The sequence below is a fragment of the Stegodyphus dumicola genome, chromosome 2 (assembly GCF_044657685.1).
Source record: "Stegodyphus dumicola isolate Sdum_Otavi_A_Nest chromosome 2, ASM4465768v1".
Classification (NCBI taxonomy): domain Eukaryota; kingdom Metazoa; phylum Arthropoda; class Arachnida; order Araneae; family Eresidae; genus Stegodyphus; species Stegodyphus dumicola.
In genome coordinates this window covers 149198381-149223378 of record NC_140769.1, presented here as the reverse complement: position 1 = coordinate 149223378, position 24998 = coordinate 149198381, and the positions used below count along the sequence as shown (strand labels likewise).

At 33.5% G+C, this 24998-nt stretch overlaps 1 protein-coding gene across 5 annotated transcripts in view; it reads right to left on the bottom strand.

Moving 5' to 3' along the window:
- The window catches only part of LOC118191590 (uncharacterized), a 92262-nt gene that overhangs the window by 21986 nt on the left and 45278 nt on the right, over positions 1 to 24998 (bottom strand). For 3 of the 5 annotated variants that reach the window (XM_085811243.1, XM_085811244.1, XM_085811240.1), the window contains one exon: positions 7353 to 7420. In XM_085811243.1, the coding sequence (XP_085667369.1) occupies positions 7353 to 7420 (68 nt within the window). Of the gene's footprint in view, positions 1 to 7352; positions 7421 to 9900; positions 9969 to 24998 lie in introns of all 5 variants that reach the window. The other 2 variants (XM_085811241.1, XM_085811242.1) reach the window with 1 other exon arrangement.

The window sequence follows — 24998 nt, the reverse complement described above, 5'->3', positions numbered from 1 at the left end:
TAAAGCTATTTCTCCCCTTTCTATTTCAGATACAGTCAAATCCTTAGAATGGTTGTTATTATTATTCTTGCGTACATTATTATAAAATCTGAATATCCATGATAACATTCTTACAATTTTCTTAAATGATGAGAAATACTTATAGTATCTTCCAATACAATTATCATTCTTTACCAACGTAACAATAACTGTCGTACGTATTTCTGAATTAACTAAATCCTCATCTGGTTCATCATTAGATTTAGGCCAATTTGCCTCATCTTCCCATAACCAATCAGGTCCCTCCCACCATTTTCGTTCTATTAATTAATCTGCATAACAACCTCTAGAAAGTAGGTCAGCAGGATTCAGACTACCAGGGACATGTCACCAAACAGTGGGGGGAGGTCAAAGACCTGATTTTCTGTACACGATTAAAAACGAATGCTTCCCAACGTTGATTTAGCCATATCCAACTTAAAGCCGTCGAGGAGTCAGTCCAACAATGAATACGAACTTCATGTAGGCCAATATCATTAATAACTGAAGACAATAACCTACAACCAATATTACAAGCAAGAAGTTCTAATCAAGGAATCATAATAGGTTTTAAAGGCGCTACTCTCGATCTTGCGTGTACCAAACTAACCTTCACCTTTTTGCCACTCTGTACTCTTAAAAAGACACATGCACCATACGCACTTTTACTACTGTCACAGAAGAGATGTATATTCACAGCTTCATTAATAGATCTGAGACCTATCCATCTAGGTATTTGTATACTGGATAGCAAGTACAACTTTTTATGCCAAAACCTAAACTTTTTGGTTAATTCATCGGAAAGAACATCGTCCCATTTAAGCCTTAAATTCCAAGTTTCCTGTAAAATTAGTTTTGGAATCAACATTACAGGAGCCGTATGCCCTATAACATCAAACACCTGATGAGCTACTGCTAAAACTAGTCTTTTAGTAACTGGGACATCCAATTTTATATCTTGACTTATTTTGCAAGATAAGGTATCTGTAACTGTATGCCATACAAGGCCCAAAACAGACATCTCTTTCCGTGGAGGAATCTTCCTCTGGCACAACACTTCTTAATTTTAAATTAAAATGACCCGAAGCCATAATTATTTGTGATTCATTTACAAACTTTCTCATTTCTATTTCTGAATTCATACTAGCCACACAGTTAACTACGTAAAAGGATGTTTTCAACATCTCCACTGTATGACTTAAGCTTTTGAGAACTACACTCAAATGATATTGTATTTTAGCGGGCAATAAATACGGGCTACACGTAATACCAAAAACTACCCTTCTATGCCGATACAGTTCTACTTGTTCTTGATTATCCCTACTGAACCACATAAATCTCAAAAAGTCTCAATCTTTCTCCCTTATAGATATTTGCAAGAATGCTTTTTCTATATCTGAAGTCACACCGACGTAATTCTTGCGAAACCAATTAAGAATCGAAGGTATAATTTCAATTAAATTTGGTCCAGTAGATTAAACAATCGTTCAATGATGTGTAACCAGGCGAATGAAAACTTTCGTTAAACACTGGTCTTATACTCGTGCTACTATTTTCTTTAACAACCACTCTATGAGGTAAATAATGTACACCCTTATATTTATTCTTATCTGGTACTTTTTCAATTATCCTGAGTGCTAACCAGTTCTGGAAAACGTCTCCGTAAGCGTCAAAATTTCCCATAGTCATTAATTTTCTTTTAGTACTTACAAGACATTTTTCTGCTATCACTTTGTTTTCGGGTAAAAGCGAGCTATCCGACACCCAAGGTAATGCTACATCGTACCTTCCTTCTGAATTTACCGTAAGAGTCTTTTCAAAATATTTTTGCATATCCTCCTGTAACTGAGTTTTGGTTTTACTTACGGAAGGTTCACTAATACCCAAGACATCTAACTTCCAAATATCACTAATACATTGACCCTTCACTAACAAAGAAGAAATTAGGAGGGATGCAGTATTTATCGTAGTTGGCTCAGTGCCAGTAAATTTACCCATAACAGTCCAGCCTAACTGCGTATGCACACACGCTGACGCCACACGTAAGGGGAACAATTTTTCCAGTTAGCAACTTACCAGCAAAATCCGCACCAATTAGTAATTTTATCTCTTTATCTACCTTACATGTACCATTTTCTAAATCACTTAATTTGATACCATGTGACTTAACATAACCATGAACCAGATGGGAGTTGTTTAATTTCAGAACAAATTTTGTTTTGACCAAATACCTCTAATTTACACTTATATTTACTATATATATTGCTTACTTCAATAACATAGTTTTTATACACATTTTCTGAAGTCTCAATGCCACCAAAAAGAAATTGCTTAATTTTTGATTCACCAATACACTTACAATTTAACCTTTGAGCAACATCATAACATAAATATGATTTCATAGAACCACTACCATAAATTGCTGGTACAAACATTTCTTTAGAACCATTCTGAATTTTTACAATTAAAGTTAGAAGATATACATCTGATACCTTAACATAGTTATTAAGAATGCCTGTTTTGTTTTCGTCATTTTTTAACTTTGTGACATTTTTTGTTTTGTTAGAAGGCAAATCAGGGCACATAATCCCAAAATGTAGATTTTTACATAAGGTACACGTATGTTTAGCTGCACACTGATTTGCTCTATGGTTTTTCTTAAGGCACACAAAACAAACATTCTTTTTCTTAATGATATCTTTCTTACATTCTAAACTCATTAAAGATGCATCTTTACAACTTTCAGACAAATGGAATTTTCCACAAAAAGTACAAGTATCAGACTTTTTGTACTTTTGAAAATTTTCATTACACTTACTATTATTACTATTGCATTAATTAGTTCACATGCAGTTGGAACAACAGGTTTTGTGTCAAAAAACTTATTTTTCTTATTACTTACTTTATCAGAACCCAAAACATCATGGGTAAGTTTAACTCTCAATTCAGTTTCTACTTCCCTTTTTAGAAAATCAATGACTCCAAATCACTCTTACCTGTTGTTTCAGGTGACATATCTCATTGTCTTTCCCAAATTTGTATTAAATCAGCAGGAAGTGCTGATTCCACTAAAGGAAATAAAACAACTGCAAATTTATCTTTAGTTAAACTGAGTGATTCCAATGCGCGTAGTTGAGTTTGCAACTTGTCATAAAGAGTTAATAAGTCTATCTTTTGTTTGTCATTGATTACCAGTTTTAATTGCTCTCTAACATAAATTTGAATTAAAACATTTTCATTTCCAAATCGTTCTTTGAGATACTCCACGACTTTTTCGTAATTTTCTTCAGTAGCAGGAAAACTTTCCACTATTGCTCTTGGCACAGTCTCAGGTTTCGTAGATTGCAGTAAATAGTGAAACTTGTCTCTCTTGTCGATGCGAGTATCTTCGTGTATTTTACTAAATCTCGTCCAAAACGTCAACTACTTTCAGGAGTCTCCATCGAACTTCACCAGTTTGATCTCCGGCAGTTTCTGTTTTGCGGCCACCGTAACTATTCTTGATGAAAAACCGCTATTTGTTGAACCAGTAGAAAACTGTGAATACTTATTTTTTTTCCTGTTGGCTTTTACTTTCAACGTAGATAATTTATTGTAATATTCTTGAGCTGCAATAAATTCTCTTTCGTATTCTTCTTGAGTACAGCCTTTTTTCTGTAGAAGTTCCAAAAAAGAGTCATTCGTATTTCGTAAAGTTTTATACTTCTCTGAAATTTGATCTAAATAAATTTCTAAATCGTACAAATCTGGAGAATCAGATCGTATCAATTCTTCTAACTTATTAGCTGTTTTCGTAAATACACTCCTAATTGCTTTCCGCTTCTGTTTTGGTGTTTCTAAATCATCCATGTTTTCACCTAGGAACTTCTCTTATTTTTTGTAAATTATCAAGTGTTGAAATCGATAATGTCACCCTGTGACATTTATCCTGGCAGGCTCACCAAATTTGTTGCTTAACATGTAAATCATAGGTTCAAAAATCTGAGCCGACACTTTTTAAAAACACCAACATTTATTTTTTCTTGCCATTTCTTATTATACAAAATCTTAAATGCAACTAACTATCAAACAGAAAAGCAGACGTAGACGTAATGATGCATCTGGGTACGTGATCCTCGTGACAGACGAATTCTTTAGGGTTGCCACAGTCTGTAAAGCAGCTGCCATGGAATCAATGCTTTGATAAAAGAATTCAGTTAAAAGCAATCCTGCAAAATCAAGCTCACTATAAGTGGTAATAACAATAAAAACAAGTTTACTATAAATCTTTACTGGTTTTATAACTGCTGCATGGCGATGAAAAGCACTGCATGTGTACTACAGATGTTTCTTAGTAATATAGCTCCTAGTAGTAATATTTTGAACTAATTTTATTTTTTGCTAAATTTCTTTCTATTCCCTTTATGACATAACACCCTACCGGGATAGCAGTTAATGATTCTGACTAACGTTCCGAAGGATGCGGGTTCGAATCCCAAAGAAGGCCGCAGATTTTTGTAAATATGACATGGGGCACTCTAACTATGTGGTGAGCCGAAGTTCTCTTACAAGGATGTTGGAAAGGAAAGAGGAATGGAAGACCCATCTCCCCCCCCGGCAGTGCTCTTTTTCAAAATTAAGCTAAAGTCAGGATGACACCTATATGGTGCTCAAGGCTCTAGTTAATGACAGGTGCATATGACTTCTTGCCACAATGATTGTGGGCTTGTGCTGACCTTTGGACCTTTGGCAGATGAGTGAGATTGGTAACAACAACAATACATAATGCAAAATTTCAAATTTTTCTGATGAATGGTTATAGCTGTAAGCAGCTAGGGAATAGGGAACTTTAATTATACATATTCTGTATTTCACAGCATGATTAGCCAGTGAACAAGAAAAAAAGGCAGAGAAAATGAATTCATAAAAGCATCATGACTTTCTACTCAACATATTTGAATTGAAGATGAAAGAACACAGATATTTTGTAAAATACACTTCAAAGATTTTCCAGCCAAAAATAATAATAATAAATGAAATTTCACAAAAGCAGAGAAATCAAAAAAGAAAAGACTACATACAAGTTTTTATGATTTCAACATAAAGCTACATTGCTGCTCTTGTACTTCTGCTTAAATTGGCTGAATTACCTTAATTTATGGCTAATACAGAACAAAATGAGAAACTGTGCAGATGTAAACTGACTAAGATGTATACATTTTGGGCATCTGATCCAATGATTCATAAGTAATAGACTGAATAAGTTCATAACAAATACACTGAATATATCAAGGAAAATATGGAACCCTTCCTTAATTAAATCATTAATTTATCAGTTCATAACAAATACACTGAATATATCAAGGAAAATATGGAACCCTTCCTTAATTAAATCATTAATTTATTAATTGAGAAATTATTTTATATTAGCTGTTACATATAAAAAAATCATCCTTTAATTGAAATATTAAGTATATAACAAAAAAAAAAAAAAAAAAAAAAAAAAAAAAACACTTTAGGTTAAGCCTTTTGTATAAAATGGAAAAAGTGATGATAAATTGTTTTTAACTAAATTTACCCCCCCCCAAAAAAAAGAGAGGGGCAGGAAAAGAAAAGGAGAGATGAAATTTTTTAGACTGATTAAAATCTGGCAGCTCTGGTCCCAACAGAACAGGAGAAAAAGTTTGGAGAAAAAAAAACAGGAGAGTTTCTCTTGAAATTTATCAGGTTTAGTAAGATAAAAGTTATAAAACAATCTAGAAATCTCTTACCCTCTGCAAAATACCTATATGAGTTTCTAACTATTGGTGAACACTCATGTCCATAAATTAAGGATAATTCGGAGTCAAGCGGAAATCGAACTCTAAAATAAATATATTACCTGTAAAATCACTACACACATCTTCAAGAATCATATGCAAATTTCAGGAAGTAACCAGATGACACCGATGGTACGTCACAATGACGAGAGTGTAAGAGAGTGATATATAAGGAATACAGGCAAAGAAGTAAACTTGTTCGCCAGCGCTTTATAAGCACTTCAGTGCAATAACTGAATAGTTATGACATAAAGGAGGCATATGGATGATTTTTTACGTGGTAGACTTATCGGCCATCTAGAATGTGGGCGTATCCAACTGGAAGTATCAGACGAACTTGGAATTGCCCAGAGTGTCACCTCCAGGCTTTGGCAACGATTCCAAGATGATGGTAATGTGAGTAGACGTTACAGCACAGGTCGCCCCAGAGTTACAACGCCGAATGAGGACCGGTATTTGGCAGTTACTGCCAAAAGAAACAGGCGGAGCACAGCTTCAGACCTGTCTCGTCAGCTCTCTTCAGCCACTGGCACGACAATTTCAAGGCAGACCGTGCACAGACGCTTAGGGCAGATTGGTCTATATGCTCGTAGAGCTGTCAGATGTGTTCCACTTACTGCAACTCACTGTCGCCTGCGGTTAGCCTCAAGTAGAGAGCATGCATTGTGGACACCGCAACAGTGGGCTTGTGTGATGTTTTCCGACGAGTCCAGGTTTAGCTTGCAGTCTGATTCTTGCCGGACTTTCATATGGAGAGCTCCAGGTACCCGTTACCACAAAGAAAACATCATTGAACGACACCGTTACGGTGGTGCATGAGTGCTCGTTTGGAGTGGAATTATTCTGGGTTCCAGAACTGACCTGCATGTTCAAATTGGAACCATGACAAGTCAAATCTATCGGGACGTCATTCTGGAACAACATGTACGTTTGTTTCGGGACGCCATGGGCGAACAATGTGTTTATGGATGACAACACCCGTCCTCAGCAAGCAAACATCGTAAGCGAATGCCTTCAATCGGAAGATATCACCCGTATGGACTGGCCAGCATTCTCACCGTACTTGAATCCAGTACAGCACGTGTGGGACATGCTTGGCCGACGAGTTGCAGCCCGTCAACCTCCTCCTACATGTCTACTGGAACTTCGGAGAGCATTGCTTTTTGAATGCTGTAATATCCCCCAAGATCAGATTGATAATTTGATACTCAGCATGCCTAGGTGTTGTACGGACTGTATTGCATCGTCTGGGAGATATACAATGTATTAACAATCATACCTACCATATAATATTGGTTTTTTGTAAATAGGTTTTTTTTTTTTTTTTGTGTGTAATTTGCTCCAGGGAGGAAAAAATCACTAATTTTTTTAATAATATCAAACATATAGCATCTTTTTTTGCTCTTTACTTTTTGTTTAATAAATAAGCTTTACAAATAAGTCAAATTTGTTTTGCTTCTAATTCTACCTTTGCCTGATTTTGCATTATCCTTAATTTATGGACATGAGTGTATTTTGAAAAAACAAGCAGAATACCTTAAGTTCATCTTTGAGTTCATCCTCAAATTTCTTTCCCCATATACTGACACCGCCTTTCCCTGTGCCTGAAAAATAATATGTACAGACGTTACAGTCACTTACTTTATCAAAAAAATTAAGTAACATGTTAAACATTATAAATGTATTTTTTTTTACTTAAATACAAGTTTTAGACATCTATTTTTTATACTCCTATATTCAAGCATAAGTATATATATGCTAAGAAATATAGAGAACTTATAAAAGCAGGAAAACTTAACATAAGATGGTCTCCTCTTAGAATTAAAGAGTATTTGAAAGCAACTCAATGTTTTAAATGTTCAAAGTATGGGCGCTTTCAAGCAAAATACCTAGAACCACAAATATGTGCTAAGTGTGGTGAAGTTGAACATAAACACTGGGAGTGTAAAGCTACTCCAAAATGTATTAATTGCAAAAAGGCAAACAAAAAGTATAAATTGAAGCTTAGCGTTGATCATTCTATCTTAGATAAAAACTGTCATTGTCACAAACGACAAATGGATCTTTTAATCAGTCGTACTAATTATGGCTAGTAAAAGTGATGAAGACTTTAAAATGATTCAAATAAATTAACATCACATCAAAGCTGCTGTAAATCAATTATATATTAAAGCAATTGAAAGAGGCTATAAAATAGCCTTGATTCAAGAACCTTATTATATAGTAGATAATAAAGTTCAGGGAATCTCGATGAAATTTCAAACTTTTTGTGACAAAAATTATCCACGAGCGGCAATTGTTCTGTTTGACAGCTCTCCAGCAATGTTTTTGTATGCTTCCTCGAATATAGTGGCAATCAAAATTATCATTAATAATAAAAACATAGTTTTTGTTTCAGTGTATTGCCCCCCTAATGACGCCTTGAATGACTATTTATATTGTATTAATAGTATTATTGATTCACATGGAGACTCGGAAATAATTATTTACGGAGATTTCAATGCTAAGAGTCCCCTATGGGGTCCTTATGATCACTGAATAGATCCAAAAGGTGATGTTATAACTGATTTCTGCTCGACAAACAATTTGAATGTTCTTAATAGTCCTGATAGACCGGCTATGTTTTCTGGTGCCAGAGGCAAAAGCTGGATAGACCCTTACCATTGTAAGATCTCCTTTTGTCTTGAATCGGTCTGTTTCTATGGCTGTATCATGTAGCGATCATCGCTACATTGAGATTAGACTTTTAAACAACTTACTTAGAGAGAAGAAATTTGAATGTTGTTTCTATATTTGGGATTTAAATTGGCTAAATTTTCCTGCAGAACTCTATAAATCTAGTTTCCGAAGAAAATTGAGAAAATACTTCTGATTTAAATATTTATATTAAAGATCTTACTAACTCATGGATATCTGTAAGAAAAATAAGAAGATGAAAAAATTTAAACAGAGCAATGCTCTGGGTAAACAGGTGCATTGGTGGTCCGAAAAACTGGCTGTTTTAACCTTTTCGTGACAGCGCACCTTTGTTTAAGACACTCATGTGGGACAGAAGGGAATCAAAAGCAGTCACCATACAGGACGGAGGTTTTGCATCCCTAAGCCTAATTTTATAAAAAAAATCAGGAAGAAAAAAGTTTCGCTTCTAGCATTGTAATTTTTGGTATCATTTTAGATTATTATGTAAGGATCTTAAGTTTTACTAACGTTTATTTTATTTTAAATCTTTACTATCACTTCTTATTTTCTACTTCCGGCCAGAATTATAAGCGTGAAGGAGTTTATGCAAAGTGTCTGGCGAACGCCAAGTATTTAAGTGTGGCCTTTTTGCCAAGCAGAAGAGAGGAAGCCGTGAGTTCGAAGCAGGCCGCTTACCTTAGAAGTTACGCAGTTGCTACTTTGCCTTCCAGGCCAGAGGTTTTAATCCTCTTGATAAATTAAACGTATTGTAGTGTTCACAGTCTCTGTGCTACATACGCTTCCTGTTATTATAAGGCCAATCTTATTCTAAAGTTAAATTAGAGTTTAGTTTTATTTTGATATCTTTTAAGTTAGACCCCGAGTGGAGGGTCATTGTATTCCGAAGTACGGAAGTCATTGTATATAAAGAAAAAAATAAAGGGTTTTGTATACCCTTCGTCTGTATCCTGTCTACTTACTACAATTAGTGAACATAGCTTTAGTAAGCTCTCTGTTCTAGTCAGGTCATTGTATGTTTCCGAAGAAGGTTAGAAGAAACATTGAACCTGATAATTACTTGAGCTCATATATATGTTAAAATTAGCACTTAATAACTTTTTTTTTTTTTTTATTTTACATGAAAATGTACCTAAAAAATAGCTTATCTTGTAAAATAATTTTCGGGAGCGCTATTCAAATTATTCCAAAGTTTTAATTGATAAAATCCATCAATAAAGTTTAAAATTAATAAAACAACACAATAAAGACTATTTACTGTAAGAAGTAACAAAATTTAAAATGAAGACGAGTAAAGTAAATCTCAAAGAACAGAGAAGTATCACTTTTTAACTCTTTAGAAAAGGAATCATTACTCTCATTTGCGTTAGTTAAATGGTTCACTAACCATACGAGGGTATTCTTCTTCTGACAAATAGGGCCTTCTCGCCATAATAGACTGGAGGTGAGGCTTTCCTAAATAAAAAAGAGAAGAAACAGAAATACATCTGAAGGCAATGCAAAATGTAAAAGAACTCCGCACAGTAACCCTAAAAGACCGTACATAGCAGAGGAAAAAAATAGAATAAAAAAAGAAATGGGATATAAATCAGACACGAGAATGTTTTCATTAGCATGCAGTGATTTAAAGAGTCCACCTCTGTTTATGCTCCCCCCTACACCATCACAACAGCTGATCAGTAAAATACCAAAGTCAAGCAGAATATATCAAACTCAAGGTCAGGAACCTAAAACTGTGTTCATAACTGTGTTCAGCTTCAGAAAAACGTTCCACCTAAATGCATATACGCATCACCCGTCCTCTGAATGCAATCTCTAGTGATGCATGGATGGGACATCTGGCTGTAAGAGACATTCTTAGGGAATGCGTATATGGGACGCCCGTCCTGAAAGCATTAAGAAGTCAAGCTTGACCGTATCGAAGAAAATTTCAGAGATGTTACAATCGTATAGAGAAAAATTTGTTAAAGATTCAATATAAGAAGAAATTAGCTGAATATAAATGAGAAATCAATATTAGTAAAAATTGTGCTTGGGAACAACTATGCGGCACTTTGAATATTCATCAACCTTTTGGCATTCCTACTATATTGCTGTTAATAAATATAAACCAGCTTTACAAATTGCCTCTTTGAAATATCAAGATAGGTCTTATACTAAGAATATAGACAAGACATTAAATTACCTCCTACAATATCACTTTCCTTGTGATACTACTCATGGAGATCTATCATGTCATTATCAAGTTAGATCAGATTGTAGGATACCTACAGAGACTGTAAATGATTATGATTTTACTTTGGATGAAATGGAATTTACTTTTAAAAAGTTAAATAAAGGTAAAGCTCCTGTTATAGATAGCCTGACAATGGATATTATTTTAGAAATCTTTGAAAGTAATAAAAAGTTCTTTGTAGATATTCTGAATGAATGTCTTCGGAGGGGAATTTTTTTTGAATGTTGGAAAAGGGCTGATTTGGTTTTATTCAACAAAGAAAGAAAGGATAAAGAAGATCCTACTTCTTTTCGCCCCATTTGCTTACTGCCTTCCTGGGGCAATGTACTGGATAAACTCATGACACACCGGTTACTATATTATTTATTATCAAATAATCTTTTAAATACAAATCAGTTTGGTTTTATGCCGGGTAAAAGTACTACCCGGGCTATAGATAATTTAATTTTTGACATCCTTCGAAATAGAAGGAATGGTAAAAATACTGTAATTTTACCCTTAGATGTAAAGAGCACTTTCAACAATGTTTGGTGGACAATTTTATTAAAGGAATTGAAAAATATGAAATGCCCAAGAAATATCTGCTTATTAATATGTGATTTTCTGAATGAAAGAAAATTTCCGTTATATGATGGTAGTAAGTGACATCACAGAAATTACCAAAGGGGTTGTCCCCAAGGACCAATATCTGGTCCGCTTTTGTGGAATATTATTGCTAATATAGCTTTAAACATAACCTTACCACAAAATGTTAGTATACAAGCTTATGCTGACGATTTTGTTTTATTGGTCACGGGAAGTGGTCACCATACTATTGATAAAAGCTTTAATTTTCCCCACTCAAGAATCGGAGAAGTGGTCTTTTCATGTTAAACTCAAATTTTATCCAAAGAAGAGCTTTCTTTTGGGTATTGCCAAAACTAATACTAGATCAATACATCCTAGGTGCAGACTGTATGAACAACCAATTAGAGTTTCCAAGACAATCAAATATTTGGGCATTACAATCGATGAAAAGAGCACTTTTATATCTCACCTAAATCAAATAAAGACCGAATGCACCCATATTCTTAATAGACTTGGTAAAATGAATCTCCAAGGCAAAGTTCTTAAGAGTTTATATAAAACAGCTATTGTGAGAAAGATCTTGTATGCATGTGGCGCATGGCGGACTGGAATGGTCCGAATGCATAACAAAATTTTGCAAATTCAAAGAATCACTTTATTGGGGATTACTAAGTGTTTTAGAACTGTTTCCACAGTAGATCTTCAGATTTTGGCTGGATGTCCTCCGATCGATATTTTAGCAGAAAAAAGAATATGCTATCTTTAAATTAAAAGCTAGTAATAAAACCGTCGATTGTTTCAGTGAGATCTTCTCAGCTAGAACTTTTGACTTTGAGAAACATTCATTCATCCAGCTTTGTTGAAACGGATGAATTGGCATAAAGGCTTCCCCAATATGACAGGCTACATGGTTTTTACACATGGATCTAAATTAAATGGTCATGTGGGGGCAGCCTTTTGCGTGTTCTCAGATAAGAAACTAAGCTTACAAAGGAAATATAAACTTTCTGGCAATGCCTCTGTCTATCAGGCAGAGTTAGAGGCCTTATATTGGCTTATTTCTAATTCTGCGATAGATCCTATAGAAATCCATAGTGACTGCGAAAACACAATTGTTTCAATTACAGATGTTTGTCCAAGTAACGATCTAATTAAACAGATAAAAGACATGCTCATTTTTCTTAGAGCTTTCAGAGATATTAAACTCTTTTGGACAAAGAGTCATATTGGTACTATTGGTAACGAGTTAGCAGATAGATTGGCAAAGGCTGCTACTGAAAATCAAATTATTGATTTTGAACTAAAGACTTCCTTTGACAGTTTGAAATACTTGTTGAAAAGAAAAAGTTTGACTCTATGGCAAGCAAAATGGAACAACCCAGATTCTAAAGGAAGATTCACATATAATTTAATCTCAACTGTAAGTGAGAGAAGATGCCTAAGTGACAAGTATTTAAACCAAGCTTTAACTAATGATGGACACTTTCCCTTTTATTATAATAGGTTTTCGATAAAAAATTGTGCCTGTCCATGTGGCATGACAATGTCGATATTGAGATGCTCTTCTGTGAAAGATATTGTTCTAAGATTTATTCCAGATATTGCTAAACTTAATACTTGGCATACCTTGGCGTGGTCGGAGGGCTCCCTCTTCAAAGAGGGTCGAAATCCTGAGCTTTACGAGCCTACTACTTCGCTGACTTGGTGAGAACCCTATGGTACCAAGTCAGTAGCCACCCTAGCATTTATAATTTGCATATAATTTTTGATCAATCTATAACTATGGACTCAAAAGACATTCTTAAGGAAGGTCAGGCCTATGTAGCCAACCTCGAAACGATTCTCAAAAACAAGGCCAGTGGACTTAATAAGAATGTGGCCGCAGATATCAGACATCAGTTCCAACTGATGTTTAACTTACTAACAGAGGAATGGCTTTAACAAATAAAGAAAAAGACTCATACGCGGACGTGTTGAAACGTCTGCCAGAGACCGATCCAGAACGAGGAGAAAACCAGAAAAACAGTTTGTTACTATCTTCTACCCCACAAAGGAAGGGGACAAATCTGATTCTTTAAAAAAGAAAGTACTTAAATCAATTGATCCCTCCAAACTCCATATCGGAGTCAAATGAGTCAAACAAGTTTCCAAAGGAGTACTATTAATTGAAACAAATAAAGATACTGAGAAATCTTAGAAAAAGAAATTAGTTCAGCTCCAGATCTAAAGGAGAACTTCTGGAAGCTTTAAAAGCTCAAAATGATGGACTTGGTGATGATGGATTACTAGTAAAATTCCCAATCAAACAAAAACATAAGAATCACTGGTTGTGCGAGACCACCCCAGAAGTATTTAAGCAATTAAGTAAAGTAAAAAAAGTTTGCATCAACTGAGAAAGATTCAATTTAAAAGAATATCTCGGACCAACTCAATGTTTCAAATGTTGTAAATTCTGGCATATTTCGAAGCAATGTCAAACAGAAGAGCTTTGTGGCCACTGCGGTGAAGTTGGCCACTCGCATAAGGATTGCGATAGCTCAATTCTTAAGTGTATAAATTGTGCAGAAAGAAATGCAAACAACAAGCAGCAATATGACGAAGGACATTCCAGCTTTGACAAAAATTGTCCATGTCGAATACTAGAAATAGACAAACTCAAAAAACGAATTAATTATGGTTAATTTGAATCATAACAACTTCATAAGAGCATTACAAATTATTTAGCCATATCTCATGTTGCTACTGTACAATTGAAAACTCATATTTTCGAATACGATCTGGTACTCATACAAGAACCGTACTGTATTAATAATAAACCGGCGAGTTTCCCAATACAAAACAAAGTTATTTTTACGTCAGAGGGACTCCCAAAGACGGCCATAGTGGTCGTAAATCCCCGTTTAACGGTGCTGAATACAATATCTACTTCTACTCTGAATATTATAACTCTGAAATTACAGCAAAGATCATTATCGATCTTTAACTGTTACAGCCCACCAGTCACTGATCTGAGAGACTTAACTTCTCTACTAGACTTGGTTGAGAAAAACTTATCAGATCAACAGGACAATATTATTTTAGGAGACCTCAATGCTAAAAGCGAATTATGGGGCTCTCCATTTGAGGACCCCAGAGGAAGAATGGTCTGTGAATTTTTAGTTTCAAGACAATTTATAGTAGAAAACGATCCAAACGGTCCTCCTACTTACAATTGTTCTCGAGGCAAAAGCTGGATTCATATCACAACATGTCGTGGAAATGCGATCCGTAATTGGAGGGTTCTAGATGACTTATCATTAAGTGATCACTGTTATGTCTACTTTGAAATTTCTTATGACAATTCTACAGACTCTCCTACAGGAAGAAAGTATAAGTTGGAAAAAATGGAATGGCTTTTTCTAAAAAAAAAGCTCGGCAATTATTTCTCAACTATATAAAATCGCAATATATTAAAGATACGGTTAATTTGAATGAACTAATAAAAACATGGACTCAAAAAATACAAGAATATGTGAAACGGTAATAAAAGCCAAAGGAAAAATCCTCAATACTCAGCATAAAGGAGTTCCATGGTGGACACAAAAGTTATCTATAATGAGGAAAAGAATCTTGGCTGAAAGGAAACGTTATCAGCGATGCACTCAAGATGAAGAATTACGAGCTCAATTTAAACAAATTTATAAAAAGGACTTAGCAAAATACAAACGAGAATTACTAAGATCCAAAACAACATGGTAGAAAACTCATCTAGAAAATATCGATCCCAAATCACCTTTTGGTATGCACTATGACATTGCAAAAGGAAATATTTCTTTACCATTCCAAATTAAAGCGTTGCTAAAACCGGACAATACGGAAAGACAAACAATTGATGAGACAAACTTCTATTGGAACATCATTTCCCAGCAGATGATAGTAGCAATTACTCTCCGGAGCACATGTTCATCAGAACTCAATTAAAAAGATGCTATGGAGCCGAACAAGATCTCCCGTTTACTAGAAAGGAAGTAGAATATGCTATTAAATCCTTAAACTCTGGTAAAGCTCCAGGACTAGATAATCTTCCAAAAGAGATTATCTTAGAAGTATTTTATGCTAATCCAACTTTGCATACTGAACTTTATAATGAACTCTTACGACGAGATATCTTCCCAGAATGCTAGAAAACAGCAAAACTTGTTCTCTTCTCAAAAGAAGGAAAGAACTCCGAACTCTATGAAGCATACAGACCAATTTGTTTATTAAATATGTGGAGTAAAGTTTTTAATAAATTGATTACTAATAGATTAAATTACTATTTCTTCTCTAACAGCAAAATTAGCCAAAAACAATATGGATTTACTGTGGGGGTATATCTACGGATGCATTCAAAGATATTATAAATACAGTCGAAGCAAATAGAAGGAATAACTGTTACACGAATATTATATCTCTTGATATAAAAAGTGCATTTAATAATATTTGGTGGCCTTATCTTTGAATGAATTACGATCTCTCTTATGTCCTATCAACCTATATAAAGTTATTATTTCTATGCTGGATAATCGCCAAATAGTTTACGAAATTAATAATGAGCAATTCTTTCATGTTCAAGAAAAGGGATGTGTTCAGGGCTTAAACTCTAGACCCCTCTTTTGGAATATAGTAATGAATACAGCTTTAAGGATAGATTACGAAGAAGGTGTTCAACTTCAAGCATACGCTGACGATGTACTGATCATCGTGACGGGATCAACACATCAACAAATTCAAAATAGAGCAAATCATGCCCTCATGCCCTAACTAAAAAAAAAAAAAAAAAAAAAAACCAGAATGGGCAACTACAAGCAAACTTAGCTTTTCACTGGAGAAGTCCAGCTCAATGTTCAGTACAATTAAAAAGAGGAGCTCTGTTTATTCTTCCCCAACCATAAAACTGAATGGCATAACTATTAAATGTCAAAAACATATAAAATATTTGGGAATCATCATAGATGAGTGCCTAACTTGGCTTCCCCATCTGGATTACATAAAAACCAAGGTCTGCAAAATAATTAACAGTCTGATGAAATTTCCAGGTCTGTCCAATGCGGTTATGAAAGAATTATATAAACAAGCAATCGAAAGGACTGCAGTTTATGCATGTGCTGCTTGGTGGTATCCACCAATAGTAAAAATGCGAAACAAAGCCAATACTATTCAAAGAGTGGCTTTACTAGCTATGACTAAAAGTTATAAAAAAGTCCCAACATCGGCACTGCAGATTTTGGCAGGCCTAATTCCACTGGACATCAAACTAGATCGGGAAAGTGCAATTCAAAGAACTAAATAGAGTATGGTCAGACTTTTTATTTGAAAACATTAACTTTTCCAAAGAAGATCTCGACTTGCCGCTACAAAAATGGTACATTCACCCAGCACGGTTTAAGACATCTGAATGGAACGACCATCTTCCTACTAATAAAGAGTTTGAAGTATTCACGGATGGGTCAAAGAATGATGAAGGCACAGGAGCTGGATTCTGTGTCTACTGTAATGGTAATTTACATGCACAGCATTCCTACAAATTAGATAAAAATTGTTCAGTATATTAAGCGGAAATACAAGCATTGAAATCAGCTCTCCAATGGTTCAAATATCACAATGGTTCAAATATCTCCAATGGTTCAAATATCTCCAATGGTTCAAATATCACAAGTACAAAGCCCAACTATATACGGACAGCCAAGCAGTCTTAAAATCGTTGGCAAAGTTTGACATTCTAAACTCAGAAATCATAGAAGTTAAAAAGCTCATCTTCATAACTAAAGCAAAACTACATTGGATACGAGGCATTGTAGTTACCGAGGTAACGAGAAAGCAGATGAACTTGCTAAGGAAGGAATATCATGTACTGATTGTATTAATTGCAAAATCCCATTCAGCACAATAGTGCCAAAGAGCAAGCTCTCATCCTGTGGCAACGCTGATGGCAAGAAGAAGAAACTGGTAGATCTACCTTCAAGATTCTTCCTAAAGTATCGGAAAGAAGACACTTCAATGATTTCTTCATCAATCAGATTTTATCAAATCACGGAGCCTTTCCCTGTTACATTAACAGATTTAAGATTAAAGATTAACCAAGTCGCTGTTCTTGCGGCTTAGACTCAGCGGACGCACTTCACATGATTTTAAACTGTCCGAGCTTGGACAGCAAATGCAAAGAACTTTTTCTACAAAACTTCGACCTACTTTACAAACTATTGTTCTTAGAAAAGGGTCGATCTCAATTGTCTAAACTTATGGAATTTCTGTATAATAATAAAAATACAATTTATGTTTAAATATTGTTATATTTAATGGTTTTAAAATGTTAATGCATATTCTTATAATTTGTATGAGATTAAAAGTGTAATGATATGTAATTCTTGAATATTGTATTCTATTGCATTATTGAATCTTTCACAATAATATTATCATCTCATGATTGTAACTACTTTATCCTTGATACATAGATTTGAACATTGTAACTTTTGATTTAAATATTAAAAAAGATGTTGGAGAGGCCAATACATCTTCTAGTTAGAAGACCTCAAAATTTATGTTAGGATTAAATTTTTCAAAATTTTGCTTATATCCCTTAGCTAATGCTGGATTATTAGAAACTCTTTAGCCCATGTCTCCAGTGATACCTCAACATTGAGGTGCGGACTGGATATTCCATTCTCATGTTATTTGCTAGTTGTTCCAAATCCATGAGGGCTTGCATCCATAAGCAATTTTGCCATTGCTTCTTGCTTGTAGAAAGGTGAAACAGGACTTTGAGATAGGATTTATTTCTCTTCATGACAAGTTTTTCTCTGTTCTGAACTGAACTGAAATTCTGAGTTGTTTCAAAATAAATTACTCAAAGATTTGGCTATTGTTGAGAACTGGAGAATATCCTTATGTTCTAAAAAACCTTTCACTTGTCTTGCAGTTTGAGATGTTTGCACAGCAAGTGTTTTAGAAGGGGGGGTAACTGTATTGTGTTCGATAACGTAGCCAAGGGATTCAATTTCTCCATTTTAAAAACTAGCATTTCTTAAAATTAAGCTCCAATCTATATTCTGAAGCTACAGTAAAAGCCTGACAGACTTTCACCGAAGCAGAAAGCTTAAGTAAGCAAAACTGGTACTATTCTGTTATCAGGACCAGATTCAGAAATGTATGTGTGTATGCATGTATGTGTTCATGTATGCATGTATATAAGTACTTACGTATGTATGTGCATTTAATACACATAAATCCACACACACATGCATACATATCTACATTTTTAATCCAGTTCCAATAACAGAAGAGTACTGCAGAATATTTTAAAATTTTAGAAACCTTTCTTTTTAATGAAAAATTATTCAAATAATAAACTTGTAAAGCCTTCATTAATCACATATAAAAGCATGACTCGGAATCCTAGTTATAACAGATTATAGTTATTTCAAATTCAAGTATGATTACACAACTCTCTTTCGGATGCTATTACACTACCTACTACCATTTTTTCCTAACATTATATCCATCATATTATTCAAAGGATTCACAGGAGTTAATGAGACATAAAAATGATGAGAGATTCCACATTAAACACAGCAGATATTTAATCTGTCTGTTAGAACTACTCTTGCTAGTACATTTAACATTGGCCATTTTTGACTTTCAATCTATGTTCAACAAATAAAAACTGTTGCCAAACGGTATGATTTAGTGTCATTGACAGATAAGTGTCACATCACAACACATAAGATCTTTGCCTTGTTTTCATGTAAAATCAATTTTTTATAAACAGTTTAGTTTTTGTAAAGAAGGCTAGAAATCAGTTAACTGCTAGATATCAATTTTTTTCTCCGGTGCATTTTGAAAAAATAAAAAAAATTTGGGATCTGCCTTCAGTGGAATAGAATGCACTTGAGTACTGCATACATCATTAATAAAAATATGCATTAATATAGTACGTGACTTTATTTGAAAGTGAATTAATGACAACAATAGCAATGTGGAAAATTCTGACAAGAAATTCAAGTTTTTTTATATGGTATATTCATAACTTGTTTCTCATGGTTATCTAACTGAAGACTGATCAGGTTTTTAAACACTGGTACAAACAGCAGTACGTAAGGTATGCCGCAGTACAGCACAAAGCCTTTGGAAACCCTTAAGTGCCTTATAACACTGAACTATATACTTCACTGTTTAAACTTTCCAAAAAAATTGTTTCTATATACTTTAACCAAAAAAATTGTTTCTATAAAATATGAATATAATGCAGTAAAAGACCCTTGGAAATAAAGAAAAGAAATTGTACCACTATGTTACATACACTAAAACTTCAAGTGAAAACAAATTTGAGCACAAAACGGAAGAAGTAATGAATGCAAGGAAAGTCAGGCTATAGTTCACTACCGCCAATGAATTTCTAAAGAGAACTCTATGAAGAAAAAACTTTTGGAAGATCTTTGCTCGAACTCCCAAAATTCCTAGTTTTGAAAGTGGTTTTGTGTTATCACCATGTTTCACATTTTCTTGTGAATAAAAAGAATATACTAATTTAGGATAAGGATTACAGTAAAAATCCAACAACCTGGCATTCAACTACTTGGAAAGCTGAAGTAAACATTCATTCAATCTCAGCATATTTTATGGTATGCAGCTTGAAGGCAACCAAATGGCTCAGTAATCAAACTCAGATAATTATATAATTTGCCTTTCCTTTTAAATATCCTTTCCAAAAAATAAAGCAAATGGGAATCTCGCAAAGCTATCATAAACTAGTACAGAGATCTTCGAAACTCTGCTTATAAATTCTAAAATGTGAATAGAATTACAAGAATCTCTTTCAGATGACATTGCTTACACTTCTGCCTCTATCATTGTACCATTTTATAGTTCCAAGAATTCATCCTTGGAATAGGATATACCTCACAAAAAGAAAAGTAGGAAGTTATTATCAATGAACTCCCATTAGAAGTTCATTATTACAAAAGATTCCAGTTCACAATAGGCATTTAGTTTATCTATCGTGATCATTACACTTGCCAGGAATGAGACAGAAACTAGAGTAAGAAGCCTTTTCAATTATGTTAAATGTATTTTGGGCAAAAGTCTTAAATTATTTTTTAAATTTGGCACTTAGGGTACTTCTCCAGCGACCATTTTCAACAGCAAACACAGTTGCCAAATAATGTGATTTAGCATCAATAATGTAAAAGTATAATGTCACAACACAATTGTAACTACAGTCAAAAGTCGTTAATTCGGACACCCATAATCCGGAATGATCTTTACGGCTGCGAATATGTGTGTGCGCATGCGCATAATATGTTTACTGTGCGTTTAATGTATAACGGGCGGTATAAGCTAAGCTGAAATTATCTAATTCAGTTAATGTTGAAGATTGCGTTATTCCTTAATCTTCGAATTGGATCCGGCTTATTATTTTTTGCAGACTTAGAGCAACTTTATAAAATTAAGCTTGAACTTTCGATTATGTCAAATAGAATTTCCGATATACATTTACTAATATGTAAAGGATCTACAAAGAGAAAGTATGTTTTGAAGTCCATTAAACAGAAAGTGGAATTGCTGCAAAAAATGGATAAAGGCATATCCTTTGATTATCTAATCATTCCGAAATATGTTTATCAATTTCATGCTGCTCTGCGGGGGGAGGGAAACGACGCGGCGCACAATGAATTGGAAGTTGATCTGTCAGCACTATCCTTATCTTCAGGGCAGATGTTTTTATTTTATTTGGCTTATAATTCCTTACTAAATGTAGTATTTCATCTCGATGTACTCCATCTTTGATATGATTTAAATCTAGTTCCTCGTCATTATAATTCGCTTCCGATAGTGAAGAAAGTGACAGAGGTTATTGAAAACGAAAAAATTTTGATTGACAAATTAGTCGGTATTCTCGACACAGCAATTATAGGACTTGAACAGCGGAACTTTGTAACTAAACAAGAAATTATGTCTGTTTAATAGAATTAAAGTGAAAGTATTATCACATGAAACGAAGCAACTTACATTGAAAGAAATGTTTAATAAAGTAAACAAATAAATATTAAGCTTTTTCTTTTTGTAAATTATGATACCCTTTAGATCATAATTGTTCTTTATTTCATAAATTACGGTTTCATATTTTTAATTTTATAATTTCTGCATGCCATCTTACCAGATTTAAACTGATGATCTATAATCCGGAAAAATCGATAATCCGGAATCGCCGAAGTCCCGACGAGTCCGGATTAACGACTTTTGACTGTACTTCACCTTAGTTTTGTATAAACCAGATTAATTCTCGATATGCTAGTTTAGTTTTTATATATAGATAAAAGTTTTTATATTTAGTTTTTATAAATAGATGATATAAGTTAACTGTCATTTATCTGCTTCCCCTCACAGTTTGAAAAATGCTTACAATTTGGGCTTCCCTTCTGTGAAACAATATGAAGTGTTTTCAAAGTTATATGATCCAAGCCTCAAGAAAAAAGCAATTTAAGAGACACATTTAATATGTTTTAAGGGTCGCAATACGCGACTAATAAAAAGTGGTAATGCAACATAAAAAATAATGATATATGATTTAACATTTTTATACACTATATCTGTGATTTGAATCTTATAATTCTAATTAAATAAGGAATGACCTTTTTCCTTCAAGCTTCTACCATAATGATTGTGCAAGTTCGGCCGCACCTTCCCCAACTTTCATGGTCAGCGTTGAAGGCCTACAAAATGCATTTTTTAAAATCTTACATAATTTTAAATATGGGCTTTCTATACTCAAGCTGATAACAAAGATGATGAATGTTTTTATATTTTTTATTGGAAATTTCTTTGATTCATATGGCTTTTCTATCATGAATTGCATTTTGCACACATCCATCCAGAAATTTCCCATTTCTAGAATTCAGCAAGCTTTCTGGATAGTTGAGCTTTTACTGATTTTATTATCATCAGCATTAAATGCTGATAATAAAATTTTATTTGATATGATTAATAAGACTATTAACAAGCACTATAAATATATTTTTAACATCTCACTTTACACAGGAAAAGAGTACATTAAAATGAATGATCAGCATAGTAAAAATTAATTTAATATTCTCATTAACTGGGGGCCTTTCATAACAGTCATTGTAACAGAATGGTCATTTTAACAAGCGTTGAGTATACTGACATTAAACAGCATCCTTTACTTAGAATGGAGATACAAATGCATTCACCTTCCAAATCAAAGAAAATTAAAGGCCACAGATGAAAATAAATTTTACATTAACATTGTATTTTTTCCTGAAAATTATAGTTCCAGCAAAACAATCTTAAATAATTAATATGATGTATCAGCCCAAATATGAATATTAACTAGAAGCCTTTTTTTAATCTTTTTATAAATGCCATTTTAAAAAAGTTTTCAAATACATTTATTTTAGAGATGTTTTATGCATGGTTATGTCTAATCAGAGCTATGCAAAGTATTGACCGAATAAGATATTTAAGGTAAGAAATGAGAGGACGGGCAAAATTAAATTGCAGTAAATTAATGATTAATGAAAAAGTGGTTAATCGATGTATTCATATAGGACACAATTTTCAAATTTCCCTAAGATTAAAATGTGTAAGCATAATTATGATTTAAATGCCTTTTAAAAAAATGAAGTTAGTTTTCTTACTTTTTAATTTTTGAGGAATCATAAAAATGGAAACAAATTCTGTGGTTTTTCAACAGAAATTGAGTGTCCTTATTAAGAATTGAGCATATGACTTTCCAATATGGGGTTCAATGTGCTTATCATTAGCTTACCAGATGTGCTTATCAAAGCACATAAGAAGAATCCATTAGTTCCTTCGAAATGAATTATTTTACAGATTCTTTAACATTAGAAAAATTTTCATTAATATTTAGAAAACTTCATATAAGATTCATTTCATGTGCAAATTTTAAGCTAATATCGAAAGTCTAGCATTTTTAAATCAGTGAAAATTATAATGACAAATATTCTAAGATAGAAATGTTAAGTTTTGCATGCAAAAGAAAAACTATTTCTATACATTATAACCATAAATATTATCTTATTAACTAGTCCCACTACTGTCAGAGTGGTTAAGACCACTGAATACTGGTAGTTCTGTTTTGATTCAATCCCGGTAAATGGGCTGACTGTATGCTTGATTTTCATGGCTTTTTCCATGTGTAATGTGAATATAAGCTAGTTTCCCTCAAAAAGATGCATGATGTTGAATTTGTGAAATTCTCTGATCCCCCCGTTTTAATGAAAATATCACAGAACTGCATAGACTGGAATCACACAGTCTTCCCATTGCAAAGCTGTTCATGACATGATATAAATAGACGACCCAATTTGGCATCATGCACAGTCTACACAGTGTGCACATTAAACAAAGTATAGCTAATCATGGTAAACAAGTTACCAAATTTGGCCTTTTAGTGCATTCAGTCAATGCCTACAGATCTTATTCAAAAGGATTTCTAATGTATTACTACTACAGGTAGCTAAACAAACATAAAGAAGATGCTGAATAAAGAAGAAACGGTGAAAATAGATAGATGAGTCAAAAAAGTATTAAACAGATGATTAAAGTTCATACAAATAAATTACTACAAAAACTACACTACTTACGTATTATAGCAGCCATTTGGTGCAATTTGGAGATTTTTTAGAGACGAAAAGGTAAAAGTTACTTATCAGGTGAAAATCTGCGGTTTTTGCATGTTCTTTAAGCATTCTCAAACAATCAATATTTATTCTAAGTTGGCAAACATTATCAGTATATGAAAAGAAAACATACTTTAGCAATTTAAAATACAAATTTACGGTGCTTACGTAAATACAAATTTACCGTTCTTATGTATTATAGCAGTCATTTGGTGTAATTTGGAGATTTTTTAGAGACGAAAAGGTAAAAGTTACTTATCAGGTACAAGTCTGCGGTTTTTGCATGTTCTTTAAGCATTCTCAAACAATCAATATTTATTCTAAGTTGGCACACATTATCAGTAGTTACTTATCAGGTACAAGTCTGTGGTTTTTGCATGTTCTTTAAGCATTCTCAAACAATATTTATTCTAAGTTGGCACACATTATCAGTATATGAAAATAAAACATACTTTAGCAATTTAAAATACAAATTTTTACTTATTAAATAAGGATAGTATGATACATCAGATTTCCCAAATGCATATTTTAAAATTAAGTTCAGAGCAAAAAATACCATGATTTGTTTAAAAAACAATTGGAAACTGAAATACAACAAAAAGAAAACACACAAAAATCGTGACGTTGCTTCATTAAAGGATTGTTATAAGAATGGTTGCCTGAAGAATGGTTATGTACATGGTTACCAGAATTTGACCCATTCCGAAAATTTGGAGACTTATACTAACATGGTTGCAATAACAAAGGCAATACGGCCAAAACTACAATAAGGTATCAGAGTATAAATGTATATATATTATATGTATTTCGAAATTTCATATTTTCATCTTGCAGAAAGCAAATGTAATTGCTATTATGAAAGAATACTTACTGATTATCAGCACTTCTGCTGAAAAGTTCTAAAAGAGTTTTTCAAAACGAAAAGCAGTATGTTGCCAAAATAATTATTTGGAAACCCATGATGTTGCCCAAAAGTATTTACAGTCAAAAGTCGTTAATACG